Genomic DNA, 15800 nt, shown 5'->3' on the forward strand with positions numbered 1-15800 from the left:
GAACCGGTTGCTTTTAGGGGGTGGTTATGCGTTTTACTGATGTTGAATTCCATGATGAAATTGTAATATCACGTTGTCCATACCATGGGCGGACGAAGCAATCGAAAACGCAATTTCACCCCATGTATCCATTCTCATGCGACGACGTTGAGGTATATGGATGAAGTGTACAATTATAGTGTTGCCGTGAAATGATGCATGCGCCATATTTCTTTCAAATGATATCGGAGGTGGGGTGCGTGTGGTAGCCGTACATCATTATTCTAAAATTCTTAAGGTACAAAGATAAAACGGTGCAGAGAATCGAAATGCCAGGGTGGTGGTATGCTCCTCGGCGGCAGTTGCCCTAGGTGTAGGGATATATCTAGGGGACGGAAACGGTGGCCTGAGTTCGCAGCCGCAGCAAGCCGTAGTGGCTTCACTGGAATCGTGAGATGGCTGGCGTGAGCAAAGTTGGCTGTCTCAACTACCCTTCTCGTGGATTTTCAAGGTGTTTCTTTTTCCGCATTTCATGCACGTGTTCTCCTATACAGAGGTGAGGAACACTGGAAGTCCCTATTGCCGGTGCTTCCATAATCTCCGAAAACTTTCCGCGTGCTGTTTGTGTTTTTTTTTTTTTTTTTGGGGGGGGGGGGTACGTGTATTGCACTTCCCCCACCCATCAGGTCAGCGTGACTCCTTCTTTCTTCAGGTAGAACGCTTTATCACGCTAGGGAAGTGCGGTAAACACAGCGTCATATTGTAGATCTCTATTCAGCTAAGGAGGAGGAGGAACGTTATATTCTTGGCTTGTGTAGGCCAGCCCGGAGGTCAGGAACTACACGGAAGGTATTTTGGGTTCGGGACATAACAAGTTTGTTTGCAGACTTAAGCATGTGCTCACAGCTGGTCGCCTTAACAGCGGCGGAAATGAAGGAGCTCCCGACAATTCAGTGCCAGTCTTTACTTTGTGAATAGTGAATATGAGTGAATGTTTCCCCAGAATGCGCAAGCGAGGGCTTCAAACTAATCGTCAACGTCAAGTTGTTTGTTTGCTGCGTATACAGTGAAATACCTTTAATTCGATCCGGCTGAATGCAATTTCTACATTTTCCACTAAATGCCCTCCCAATGAAGCTGTCCGGTTTGACGGACAAGCCGTTTTATTTTGTGATTCGCGTGACCGAAGTAATAACGAGATATAACTGTGCCCTGATACTGCCCGAATACATGTAGTTGGAGGACGTGCAATGAAAACGTGCACTGGCCATCAATTTGGAGGTGATTGCCCGAGTGGCGATGAAGCAAGCAGCACCTCTATGTTACGGGTTGTATCATAGCTGTACCATGCAAGAGACCTCGAGGGGTAGACGGCGGTGGTATCATCATCTCCAAAGTTCTGAAAACGGCCGCTATGCTTCTTGAAAGGCCCGCTCATCGATGCTCCCGCGATCACCTTCAAATTGATTGGGAATATTTCGGCAGTGTTGGCTACAACCCATCGTCGATACTCTCGTGACCGACGACAAGCAAGCGACACGTTCGCAGGTCGTTAAAGATCTCCAGGTAGCCAAAGTTAATCCGGAGCTATCCACTACGGCGCGCTTCATCGCCTGCGTTGCGCAGGCGCGTTAAACCCTATAATCAACCAAATCAACGTTCGCAGGTCTTCACCACCCTGGATATGGACGGCGCCTCCGACGCGGTTGAGGGCGCCGTCAAGGACCGCGGTGGCACCGACCGAGAAGTCGCCGACGAGGACGCCGTCTTCGCCGCTCCGGTTGAGGACGCCGCAGTCCTCACCGAAACTATTGGGAACAACGAGACGGCCGCGTGAAATTCCATCGGCCATCACATTTTCATCCGCTTTTGTGTTTTTTTCCTTCTCAGTTTCTGCACAGCGCACTAACGCCCTCACCATTCTCGCCTAATGGGCTCGCAATAAATTACAATTTACATTCCTTCGTCACTGCGGCCGTCCAAATTAGTTTTCATTAGGAAAGCCATGTGGCGTTACGTGCGTTACAAGTGCCTTCAACAAGTGTGTTCAGCTTTAAAAATGTTCATCGAATTTGAGTATCAATGAAAGGCCCCTGCAACATTTATTTAAGCTGTGACCTGTCTTTACCAAATGCCCGGGCCAAATGTATATTTTACAAGCACGCTCAAAAAATATCCTCTCCTTTTCTCTCTCTCTAGCGAAGCTTTCTATGTTCCACTGTTCCCGTCAATCGTTACATGAAAACGCACTACACAAACGCCCACTAACACGAGCACATCAAAAGAAGAAAAAAAAACGCGCCCCGTGGTCGGAATCGACCTGGGGCCCTCGCAATGTGAAGCCGATGCCTGCCACATTGCGTCATTCCTACACGGTCAAAGCAGTTGGGATTTCGCACTTTGACGCAGGTTGCTTAGGAGAAAGCTTCCCGTTTTAACCATCTTTCTCTCATTCATTCATTCATTCATTCATTCATTCTTAGGAAGGGGCTTTGATTTTTTTAACCAAAGCTACTATCGCGAACAAATAACTTTAGTTGCAAACCTAGTGGTTTCGTAAGCCATAAAACGTACGAGGTACGCGCAGATAAATCAGCCTCTTCAGGCGGATTTGGGTACAGGCAAACTGCGTAGGGATTTAACCGATCGCGATTTTTTTCATCTAACCTAACCGCTCTCTCAATAAGCGCGTTCAGTCCTCAGGTTAGGATACCACGAAATATGAGAGTCAACTTAAACTGCTTACCTACACCAACCGTATACGCATTATTTCAGTGCGCAAGCTCTTCTAGCGTCACCCACAACAAAGAATTACGCATCACTCGGCAGGGGCATAGCCAGGAATTTTTTTCGGGGAGAGCCCGCGGTCGGCCAAAAGGTATTTCACCCGCGGAGGGGAAAATATGCAGCCAAGGCTTCTTCCGCGTTGTTTTTCTAACGAAGCTTGAAATAATTGACTTCAACGTGTGATTTGTGTATGCTGAACCCTAACAGTAAAGCCCAGCTTCAGGAGCTTAGATGATGATGATGATGACACATTCCCGTTCGCCGGTCTATGGGTAGGCCACGGGTAATTCGTTCGTCCGAAGAGCAGGAAGTTATGCGGGCACGTGCTCGTGAGCGTGATCATGAGTGCGCTCGTTAGTGGGGCGCTGTCGTCAGGCGGAAGTGGAGGCTAACACTGGGTGTTTACTATCAAGATTCGCGTGTTTTAGATTTTCCTTTAGGAAAGGGACTAATACGCTTTCTTAACAGCTATGAAGAACAGTCAAGCACGATTGGAAGGATACCGCGCCAGCATCGAGCGGCCAAGCGTGCCACCGGCCTACGGTTTCGTTCGGGAACCATGAAAATCAAGATTTGGCACTCTTCTCTCCCTTGTTGGCTGTTTCATGCTGCAAAAATGGCCCGCACGACTGACTTGCAAACCCTTTGGGTTTCAAGCTTTACATTCGTTGTTATCAAGCACAGATTTCGTTGTCTTTTATCTACGCCGATGATAACGAAACTGGCATGGAAGATTTGCTAAAGCTGGTGTTCTGTCTGCTTCATTTGAAAGAGCATATAGCTTTCCCGCGATAACCTTCGAATAACACTGGACTGTTCGTGCGGCACACTCGTATATTATGGCAGTGAAGCTAGCAAACGTGCGTCTTCGTCCTTAAGGAATCGCCTTGTTGTTATTTTTTGTGCTAGTAACGTGAATTTTAAACTTACGCTTAGCGGAACACCTTATTACAGTGCTATTGAATGTTGAGCTTGTTGCACGTTTCTTAAATTTCATTCTCTTTCTAGCCGTGAAATCGAACAGACATGGCTTCAGTAAAAATCCGGTTAAGCAAATACAGAATGCTGATTCTAACCAAGAGGGATGTCAAGGAAACAATGGAATAGTGCCAAAAAAATAAAGCTCCGCAATAAAGAGAATTGTACAGTTTTGTTGATGTGGAGGCAATACAAAATGGACAAAGCAATGCTTCTCAAACAGCAGAAATTATATTGGAACTGTAATAGTCAATGAAATGCGATGTCGGTAGAAAAATAAACATGTCAAGCATTGACAGTTGACTGAACAAAATACAGTGACATGCTCTGTCATGTTATTACACTTTGTACCAGTGTAAAGACACGGAATGACATGCTAAAGTACAGACCACATGTATGCCTGTATGAGGCTTTTCCTTCTGTTCCGCCATTTCCCGGCCGGGCTATACCGCTAGCGAAACAACGGGGCTGCCTCGATCGGCTCGCGACAGATTCCCTGTGCAGCTCGGTGTATCCGGCGCGAAATGCAGGCAGCCTGTACATGTTGACATGTACAGCATCTGGAGCGGGCACAGGGGTCAGACATTGACGTAGCCCTTGTTTTCAGCTTTCTATGAACAAGAATGTCTTTAAAACTGTAGGTTCTGCGCCTGCAGGTGACTTCAGGCGGTTCTTCAGGTTACTTGAACCGCACCCCAGCCTGGCACGAAACATTTTGGAGGGGGCACGGGCCTGGGTGCCCCCTCTCACCCCCGCCCCCTTCCCCTGTCTACGCCCCTGTCACTCGGGTGTGCCTTCCGTAGGCCTAATGTTTGGGTTTGGGGTGTCGGTACCTGCTGCTCAACTCGAATCAACTCAAGACCTAGACTGAGAGGCTGATGCATACCCCGACTTGTATGCATCAGCTCCTGCGCCAGAGTTGCATGGAACAAATCAGAGAAATGCCCAAGACAACAGCCATTGCTGGCGACATCCACCGGAAGTTCCACGTGGCCCTCATACCCAAAAACATGGACCCCAACCTCGATCAAGGCAGGCGCCAAGCACGAGCGGATTTCATACGCCGCACGTTCTCCTCCAAGAACCACACTGTGTGCATTATGCAGCCACACAAGATCCAAGGGAAGGACGCAGGGTGGCTGTAGTCCTCAGCCCTCCATATGATCACCTGTGACTGTGAGACGCCGAGAAGCTAGCTGTCGCTCTGGGGGTGGCGGAAAGCTTCCCAACGGGCCGGTGATTTGCAATAATTTCCTAATCGCAAGAGACCTGTCCGCACTTTGTAAAGGGACGAATAAGCCACTGCGCACTCCGTGTACTCCTCCGTGGTAAAGGGGGCGTACCCCAGCACCCTGAGCATCACCTAAGATCCAACACAAGATCCTGTGGACCCCGGTGCGCGGAAACACTGAGGCGAACAGGCTGGCTCGATGCTATACTACCAACCGAGCACCCGATGATTCCAACCTCGAAGAAGTCACGCCACTCCCTCAGGAACACTCGGCCACCCGGCGTTCTACACAGGCATCAGGAAAAGGTACCCTCCGCCGTTAGAATCCCTCACGAGAGATTCTAGTGATGGAGGACACCGACTGGAGGTGCAGAGAGACGCGTTCCCAAGTCTAAACGTGCTGAGTAAAATTTACCCGACGCATGCCCATTGAGCCATCAAGAAAAACCCACCCTCTACCACACCACATGGGAATGCCAAAGCCCAATGGCTGTCCCGAAAATTGGAAACCCTAATGCGGAGCAATGGGAGACACTGCAGCCCAAAGACTGCTGTAAAGACCAGATCGGTCTTGTTCAGCGGGAACGCAAAGAAACGGAGGCCGTAGGAGCGCTGGACCAAGCGTACCACTCCTGCGGACCCAGTCTGGAATTGTAGCACGTAGCACAAGACTCCGGTGGAGTGCCGCTCAACCACTACAAAATTATAAATCAACGTTTTCCGTCCCTCCCTCCCCGCTTCTTGGCGTTCGCTTCGACCATGTGGAAATGAAGCAGTCGGACAGACGCCCGCTTCATAACGCGGGGGACACAGGTTCGATTCCGGCCTAGGGAGGCGTTTTTCTTGCACTTCACCCACTATCATTCGTCTATATTGTAAGAGAAAGTTGTTTTTTCTGCAAGGCGTATTGGCGTGCAACGGCCTCAGTGAGGACGCTAGAGCTTCGATTTAAGATTTGCGCGTAGCCTGAAGCCTACCACAGGGCGGCTACATACCCACAGAGTACCACGAGCATCACTCACTGGCAGAGATGTGTTGGACGCGCTTTATTGGCAGGAGTCCACGCTGGCCATGATGCGCAGACTTTAAGAGACCACGCAAGATCTATTTTGGCTTGCTAATGACGTACATCAGACACATTAGGTTTGCTGACGCACATAAATCAAATCCACATCAGATCGCTTTGTAATTTTAAGTGCAGAGTACTTTAGGGCTCGCCTTGTCGCTCGGCTTTTCGTAGCAGCTCACTCGCTGCACCCAGGTAGAGGCCACGTACATGGCGTTCTGTCGTAGCGGCTGTCGTCGCGGTGTAACACAGAGGCTTCGAAAGCCAAGCGATTATATAGTCATAAGCGTTCGGAACTCGTGAACCGCTGGCGTTGGTAATACATCTCCCCGTTGTTTAGCGCAAAGAAAACATTAGGTGCATTTGAGGCAAAATATACGTAATTCACCAGCACCGCCCGCGTTCGTTTAGTTAGGAACGCTTGTTGGGTTGGTTTTTACAATATTCAGCGAAAAAAAGTGGCAGTGCAACACCGGCACGAGCGGGAGGAAAAGCAAGCACTAAAAGAACAGAAGTCCCGCTCGCGCACTTAAAGGCAGGGTGCGCGCGAGCACTGCGAAGGCGGGAAATTTAAATTGCGTTGAAGGGTTGCAGTGAGCGGATAATGACGCTACAGCCCTTTATGGCGAATCACTGCTCTGCACTTCCGACAGCTTTCACATTGAGTGGAACGGTCTTAAATTTTTATATTCTTAGCAGTGTTCCCCAAAATCCGAACGTCCTATCCGTGTTTTTGTGAAGGCAGAAGCGATATTGCCACGATGGGCTTGGTCAACAATACAAACAGATATATGAGCTGTATACAGCCATTACCATCACTATTACTTAGGACGAATGTACATATAGCACTTGGGGGCATGGGCGTTGGCAGGATTTGAGATGCGACGCATCTCATTCACTCGCCTTGTCCCTGCATCCATCCGGCGTTGCTGTCGGCGTTGTCGGCGTCCAACCTTCACCCATTCTCCTCGCCGCGCCAGCTGCGCTCTCCACCGCTCACCCCCTCTCCTTTCCGATAGCGAACACTCTCTCGCGAGGGGAATTGGATTGGATTCGATTGGATTGGCTTGGCTTGGCTTGGCTTGGATTGGGTTGCATTGGATTGGATTGGACTGAATTGGGTTGGAACTCTGCGATGCTTCGCATCACCTCAGGGTTCCCCTCGGGAAGATGGTGTAATTTTTTGTCTTGAGGAGGGCAAACCCGTGGCACCGCGGCAGGAATGTGTATAAATGGGGAAGGGGGTTAGTAAAGTATATGAGAAATTTCACAGCATCCAATGGATATCGTTCAGAAAACGCGGAAAACTCGGGATTAGCTGCGCCAACCAAATAATTATAACTGTTGAATAGTTTTAACAAGCAAGATTACAAAAAAATTATATTTTCTTTATGTGGAACTAATACAGTTGAATAAATGTTTATTCCTCCACCTCCTCCTTATTTATGCGAAACCATTGTTAAAGTCTTTTATCCGCAACAGCAACTTGAGTCTACAAGCAGGCGCATTATAAACTGTAAACTCTCTTCGGCCCTCCTTTTGAATTTATTCAGGGTTCAGCGAAAGCCTACCGGATTCAGACAGACGGTTCTGGTACATTGTTGAACATGCATTTTCACCCACCAAATCATGCTGAAGGAACGCCGCTCTATCGGGACAACTCGTCGTCGTTGGGAATATGATGGTCGCTTGGAGAGAGTGACGCATATGATATTCGGTAGAGCCCCGGAGCAACTCCCAGTAACTCCATCGGGTATCCATTCGAGTCCGTGTTCATCCATGTCCATGTTCAGCTTCACAGTCTAAGTTATCGAAATGACAAGTTTCATAACTAGTTAGCAGAGCTTAGGTAAGCCAGGCAGTTAAAAACTAGCGAACTTGGGTGGAGCAATAAATGTAAAGCAGCTGGGGTGTCTCCGATTTCCCCCGTTCAGATTACAGAGAGGAAGATGGTACTATTTTTGCGGAGTATCGGAGTGTTCGGCCTGTGAACATGCAGTCTTTGTCAAAAGTTTGTAGGCCACGGCGACCACGGCCGGAGCAGGCGCGCGGCCAAGAAGGGGCGCTGCGGCTACCGGTATCGGCGGTTAGAGCGGATAAATAGAGCTAGGGGAACTTTCGCTCTTGCCTTCGTAGTGTGGCTGCCGGCCTAGAGCGATAAGAGCAGCGTCCCGCTGGTTTCTCAGAGCAAGAAATTCACTTCAGCGCAGGGCCTTCGAGCCGCACTTGTCACGCCAGACCATACTAAGAAGGCAAGAGGGAAGGTTCTCCGTACTCTCATCACCCGCGGTACCAGCCGACAGCGGCAACCGCACCGCCCCTGATGGGTGGCGCGCCTGCTCCGGCAACGGTTGCCGTGTCTATAAAATTTTGAAAAAAAAACTTACTGGTACGTGCAACTTTGTGATGCGCACTGACTTTTGTACCTAGTGTATGTATGGAATAAATGAAGCAATTGTTATAGACCTAGGAAAGAAAAGTCCACCAGTAGGCGTAGTTTGCCTTACATAAGAATGTATACCGGAATGCTTGCTGGGGGGGGGGGAAGAAGGCACGCAGGAAAGGGAAAAGACAGTAAGAAATCAAACATACACGTTTATACAGGGCTACACACTAAAAATAAACAGACAAAACAAGCAAACAAAAAATGGTTGCGGCTTAGCTCAGCCCACCTTGGATATGCAAAGCAAAAGCCTGGCTTATTCTGGCTAAGCCTTAGTTTCGCTTAGTTTACCTTTGATGTAGCTGTTTCGCCGACCACGGCTATAGCCGTTCAGTCCCGTGCATCGCTCACAGAAGTAGGCCCGGCCTCGCTTCAATTCTTCGCGAACGCGGCGTTCCTCTTTCCCGGCGAACCGGGTGCAAGATGAGTCATATAGCCCGAGACGACCCAGCGCCGCATGTGTGGGAGGCTGCTGGTTTGGTCGGCTGCCCGTCTACTGAGCGGCCACTCCCGTAGCGGCCGCAGCCGCAACGTGACCAGAACGACTTAAAACGGGGTCTTGTGCGCAGCGCTGACACCGGGCCCGGCGAATTAAGCGATGCACTTCGAGGGGTGTGTCACCGGGGGTGTTTCTCTGGTCAAAAGGTAAACTTGCGCATCCTTCCCAAAACTGCTGGACGAAAAAAAAACTCCCACCTCCGCTCGCGGGGACCCCTGTGTAGATGCGACGCATAGGGGGTTCACGTTGCAGCGTTGTACAGCGGAGGAACGGCGCTGGAACGATGGAGCGGAGCGGCGCAGGCACCGCGTTTTATAGCGCGCATAACGGTGAGGGGACGAGCCGGCGTCAGTGCGTCTGCCGCGGCTATGACGCAACACAATCCAACACAACCCACTTTAATCCAATCCAATCCAATCCAAGCCAAGCCAAGCCAAGCGAAGTCAATCCATTCGAATCCAATCCAATGCCCCTCGCGAGAGAGTGTTCGCTATCAGAGAGGAGAGGGTGTGAGCGGCGGAGAGCGCAGCTCAGGCGGCGAGGAGAATGGGGGAGGGGCGGACGCCGCCAACAACGCCGACGCCGGGTGCAGGGACAAGGCGAGTGAATGAGATGCAGTCGCATCTAATAGTAAAGCTTTGCTTTAAAAACACTTGGTCACAGTCCAGTTTGCTCTCAGGAGAGAAAGCGGAGTGCCGGGACGAGACCCGAAGCGTCCAGGTAGGAACCCAGGGTGTCACGGACTGCTGCTGCGTATTTGGTCTCTGAGTAAAGGTTTTTGTATAGTACTTGCACTCAGCGTGAGCTCGAAAATGGAGTCCGTCAGGAGACGCATGCGCTTCTGCTTGAGATGTCAATGTGTCTGCTTAAAACGGCTATTTAAAAAAAAACCACTCAACAATATAAGCAATAATGGTGCATCGGCGTTCTTTTTTTGACATATCTCTTGACGATGTTAACCAGTAAATCGTTTTAACAAGAACACTAAATATTTGTTTTAATAAGCATGCATATTGCAGGTCAAAGGGCGGCTTAGTAATCAGTGTTAAAACCAATGCCACGCACAAGTCGGTTTGTTGTCAAAAAATAGGACGAAAAAACAACCCAATTCGGTAGTGAACCCTGGAGCTTCGAATGTTTTGTCTTGAAAAGCCTGTGCAGTTAAATGTTTTTTCACAGCGAAACTGGAGCCAGACTATTGAGTACGATGAAGCTTACCGGGAAAAAATGATTTGGGGGCTAAGAAAATCCTTCGACGATGGAAGTTGTTCAGCTGCGTTGGTGGTGGTGTAAATTTCTTCGGATTAGGGATTGTTCACCACATTATAAAGGTATCTTTTCTTTGTCCAACAGTGCACAACATTAGAATCGGTGTTGGGGTTTCTTGTAGAGGAGCTTCTGGTGTCCATTTTAGCTTTTCAGTGACACCACGCTACTATAAAACAGTTCCGCAATGCTCACTCACGAGAGCTCACGCTGGCGCGTATGGCGGCAGCGAGGTGCACCGTGCCCTAGCCGGACTTTTTCCCGTTCGGTTTACCCTACGATTCACACATTGTGGTCATGACTGGCGTAGGTGAGCAAGTCGCTAGGGTAAGTATAGGTAATTGAGTTTGCGAAGCCACTCCAGCTGAAAGGCTAAACGCTGAAGCTTCAAAATCCATCTGTCGCGGCCACCTAGCAGCACAGCAGAAAGAAGAGAGTGAAGGGGCAGGAATTCTTCGGCTTTAGAACGGAATCCGCCATTATGAGTTCTGGCAACTCAGTGAACTTGGGAGTCCAGTGGCGTACCGGAAGGGGGGGGGGGAGAAGGAGGTGTTCAAACCCTCTGGAAATTTTTAAATGTTATTCGTTTCCTTCTCTTTCTTTTGACTAAACTTGTACACAAAATTTACTGTTGACTTCCTAAAACTACAAATATATATATATATATATATATATATATATAGTAGAATCTCCATTAACGGAATTGCCGCTTAAACGGAACAGTTGCCGGGAATTTGGTTGGTTTTCTATTCAGATAACGTAAACAAACTCTCGGTAATCGTAACTAGAATTTCCGCATCACCGTTGAAACGGAACCAGAAATGGAACTTCTTGTGAAATCCACTGGCATGAGAATCAGCTTTTTACGGTTCCGGGTGTTTCGTTCTTGTTTTTTTTTTCTTCCTCCATGCTTTTTTAGCCTTGTTGACCTCGTAAGCTTCGTCTCGTAAGTGGTTAGCCGTATTAGCGCAACGAATGCAACATCGCGGTTCTTGTTCCAGTCGTTCGGTCTCGATTCTAGACGCCGAGGCTACAGGGCTCACCTCCTGTCGCCTCGTTCGTGCCATCGTTGTGCTATTCGTCCTTCATTACCCCGTTGCTGTCTTGTATATTCGGTGGCTCGTAAGCACTCGCAAAGTTGAGGCCTCTAGCCTCCGTGAAGATGCAGTTGCAAGGACTCAAACAAAAATAATTGACGCATTTTGTAGTGCACAGCGACTCATTGTTGCCAAATCAACTTTGTGAATGCTGTGCCTATGCTTCTTGTAGTTTTCTTGCTTTCTGAAAACTATCAGCTACAGTCACTTTCTAGTGGTTAGAGTTCCATGAAATGCCCTTAGAAGTGTGTACGCACATAAATTTGCACCTTAGAACATCTCTCTCAATAAACGGAACTCCTGTTAAACGGAACTAGTTTTTCCGGTACCTTGAATTTCCGTTTATCGAGAGTCTACTGTATATATATATATATATATATATATATAGATAAATATATATATATATATATATATATATATATATAGATATATATATATATATATATATATATATATATATATATATATATATATATATATATATATATATATATATATATATATATATATATATATATATGTATATATATTGTAGCGAAGAGTATGAGTGGACGCCCCCCCCCAGAGCAAGTCGACCTAACGCAGCGCCATCCGCCTATGCGGGTGTGTGGTGCATCGGTTGTGCGAATTGTGGCTGCCCGCGATCCCGCCTCTGTACGCGGCAGCGCTCGGAGGGCCGCGCAGCTTGCGCGGGATTGCGCAACAAGGCGGCAAGAATAGAGGGGTTCGCTTGCGCGTCGCGAGATGGCGACCGGCGCGCGTGGGGCCCGCGCCGGTCGTCATCCGGGGAACAGCATACTGGGAGAACTAAAATTGGTTTCAGACGAGACAGACGCTTAGAGGGCAATTTATTTGTTCTAACCCAATGCATAGAGGTGTCAACGGCTCAGGAGCGACCACCATAGGTCGGCGTACTCACTCGTGAGTACACTCATTTGTACTCATTTGTACTCAAACTCACGAGTGAGTACGATGGTGAGTGATCACACACCCAGAAAAAAACAGTGAGTACGATGACGAGTGAGTACAGGGGTAAGTCCACTACTCGTGAGTACAGTACTCATGAGTACACTACTCATGAGTATGAGTACTCATGAGTAAGTATTCATGAGTATGAGTACTCATGAGTTTGAGTACTCATGAGTACACAGTATCCATGAGTACACAGTACTCATGAGTACACAGCACTCATGAGTACAATACTCATGAATACTGTTTTTGCGAGTGCTTGCACTCTGTAGTATATGCACTCCTGAGTACAGTAGTGCAAACAGTAGTGCAAACAAGAAAACGGACGACAAAAGCTGCCACCCGAAGACACGCAGAAAAACGCAGTTTACGGCCACGGCTGCACCGACAAGCCCCGAGCTCCCCTGAGCCCGACCCGGCCTGAGAACAAGACGAGACGCCAGACGCAACGCTAGTGCTTACATTCCGTTTCGCTTTCTCACATGTACTTGCCTTCGCGCAGTAAGTCGCCCAACGACAGTGCACCGCGTCAGATGTTTTCTTCCTCTGTCCTGATTTATATGTAACCTGTGTTTTTCTAATCAATTAAACAATTTATTTTTTCTACTTAGTTTTTCATTCGAGCTACGACCTAGCTAACAGTGCAGATAAATTGATTATTCGTGAGTAATACAAATTGAGTACTCATGAGTACAGATTGAGTACTCATGAGTGCAGAATGAGTAGTACTCCTGAGTGCAGAATGAGTAGTACTCATGAGTGCAGAATGAGTAGTACTCATGAGTACAGAGTGAGTACTCATGAGTACAGATTCAGTACTCATGAGTACAGATTGAGTACGAATACTCGTGAGGACAAATGAGTTTGAGTACAAGTGAGTACGATTACAAATTAGTATTTGGTGAGTGAGTACGAGTGATTTTGTGAACAGACGAAGTTTTTGAGTCTGAGTTTGATTGAGTACAGCGTGAATGAAAAAAATTGTGATTGAGTTTGAGTGAGTTCTTTCGGTTTTGCCGACCTATGGCGACCACTATGGATAGCAATTCTCGATATAAAGGGAGCCTACGACAACGTATATTGAGAACTTCTATGGAGCATACTTGAGCGGGAGGGATTAAGACAGGGCTTTGTACAGCTGTTACAGGGAATTTACAATGATAGCGAGGTGCAAATTACCTGGGAGGACCAAAAGTGCATTGAACCGGTGGTCATAAATAAAGGTTTAAGGCAGGGTTCTCCTCTATCGCCACTGCTATTCATGGTGTATATGGCTAGTCTAGAAAGAAAGCTTTAAGGCAGTAAAATAGGACTCAATCTATGTTATAGGCGCAAAGGACAGGAAGTGGAACAACATATCCCGGGACTGATATATGCAGATGACGTAGTACTACTAGCAGATAGCAAACAGTGTCTGCAACAGCTCCCAGATATCTGAGGGGGAACAAGCCACTGAACTGGGGTTAAAGTTTAGCACAGCAAAGTCGGGAGTTCCAGTTTTTAATGACAACGCCCGTAACGAATCGGTATTCGTTCAAAAAGCAGCAATACCGTGGGTAACGGAATACAAATATCTGGGCATATGGTTAAACGAAGGTCAGGCGTATCTAAAAACTCATGAGGACCATTTAAGAATGAAAGGCAGAAGAAACGCCTCTATCATGAAGCACAGAGCACTGTGGGGATATAACAAATATGAAGTAGTGAGAAGAATCTGGAAGGGAGTAATAGTACCAGCACTCACCCTTTCAAACGCAGTAGTGTGTGTCAATTGAGAGATTCAATCAGGGATAGAAGTAAATCAGAGGGCCGTGGGTCGATTGGCATTAGGAGCACACAGTAAAACAACAAAAGAGGCAGTGCAGGGAGACATGGGATGGGCATCCTCCGATGTGAGAGAAGCACAGAGCAAAATATGTTTTGAAGAACGACTTTGAAATATGGATGATCAGAAATGGGCGGCCAAAGTGTTACGGTATCTTTACATGAAAAGCGTGGACACACAGTGGAGGAAAAGAACCAGAAGGCTCAGGACAAAGTATGTGAAACCTGGAAGTGCAGGGGAAACGACCAAGGCAATAAAAAATGAAGTGAAAGAAACAGAGACAATGACCTGGAAAAAGAGGATGGATGCGAAAACGCCCTTAGATATCTACAAAATCGGGAAGCAGAAGATCACAAGGGAAAAATTATTCGATAATACCAAAGGGAGTGCATTGCTTTTTGAAGGCCGGGCGGGTTGCTTGCGGACAAGAACGCTTATCTGCGAGCCGGTACAGGAAGAACTACGTGCAGGCTGCGGAAATGAGCCAGAAACCATGCGACTTATTGTAACGGAGTGCAAAAGTATCCGTCCAGTCCTCAGTGATGGAGCCATCGAGCTTCCGGAAGCTCTTGGCTTTAAGGTTAACGGAAAAGTGAATTGGACAGCAGTAGAGGTTAGTGAAAGAAGGTTAGAGTGTTGGTGGGAAAAGAGCAGAGAACAATCTGGGAAGACATGTGAACAAAGAAGTCAGACTAGCACAAAAATTTCGTAAAAGTATTTTCTTTTTTTTATAATAATATTTTTGTTTGTTTTTGTTTGTAATTTTTGGCGAGGTGATTGTACAGCGGCGTTTAGACTAAGGCCGCTGTGCAACGCCACCCCGTTACAAAGGGGAAGCCACTAAGCATCATCATCATCATCAGCGGGCAGCTCGGAGTCGCTTCGGCGGGGAGGCGGCTGCGGAGAGCGAGGACTTCGGCTGCTGCGCTCGGCGCCTGCGGGCGGCCGCTCCGAGTAAGGAAGAGACGGCGTGCGGCGGCGGCGGAGCGACCCGGCGCCTCCCCCTTCGAGCCTGGACCGACATCGTCCACCGGTAACGGCGGAGTCGGATGACTCCACCCGGTCGAGCAACGCGGGACCCGTCGATGACCGAGAGGACGGGGCCAGCTAGGAGAGGGTTTTGGGAATAAACCCCTTGGAGGTTTGCGTCGGTTGCCTTTGTCTCTTGCCTGCCTCTCACGCCGGCGCCGTCTCCACGGCAGCCGCGTGAGGAGGAGCATCCGTGTCAGACCCGTACCACACGGTGTAGGAAGAAGAAGGAGAAGAACGCTCAGCGTCTGGTCTCGCGGAGGCAACGAGCTAGCGGACGATTTAGCTAATCACGCTGTCACAGCTCCCATTAAATTTGGAATTCCTGATCCGAATTGCTAATACTCATTAGTCCACACTGTCTGGGAAGCACAAAGACGATACAAAGAAATAGAAAAATAAAAAAAGAACGAAGCACAGCCGAGATTTAACAGGCCCGCAGACAGACACCAACAATTCAGCCGCTCACCGGGACCGTGCACCTGTGAAACTGAAAAGACGCGCGGCATATTCAGCCGAAGCTACACCGGTCGGTCTCACTGTTTACCAACAACGTATCAACCCGTGGGAGCAAAGGGCCATGCGTGTAGCTGAAATAGGCTGTGCAGCGAGTATGTCGAGCAGGCGTGCT

The 15800-nt window shown here is 48.2% G+C and overlaps 1 protein-coding gene across 1 annotated transcript in view; it reads left to right on the forward strand.

The window, feature by feature from the left end:
• The first annotated feature begins 4685 nt into the window (after positions 1–4685).
• LOC144146744 (uncharacterized) overlaps positions 4686–15800 on the forward strand; it is a 43034-nt gene continuing 31919 nt past the window's right edge. Inside the window, exon 1 of the mRNA XM_077678668.1 lies at positions 4686–4776. Coding sequence (XP_077534794.1) covers positions 4686–4776 — 91 coding nt within the window. The remainder of the gene's footprint in view (positions 4777–15800) is intronic.

This window comes from Haemaphysalis longicornis, unplaced genomic scaffold, assembly GCF_048455015.1.
Source record: "Haemaphysalis longicornis isolate Haplotype H1 unplaced genomic scaffold, Haemaphysalis longicornis Haplotype H1 scaffold_7, whole genome shotgun sequence".
Taxonomy (NCBI): Eukaryota; Metazoa; Arthropoda; class Arachnida; order Ixodida; family Ixodidae; genus Haemaphysalis; species Haemaphysalis longicornis.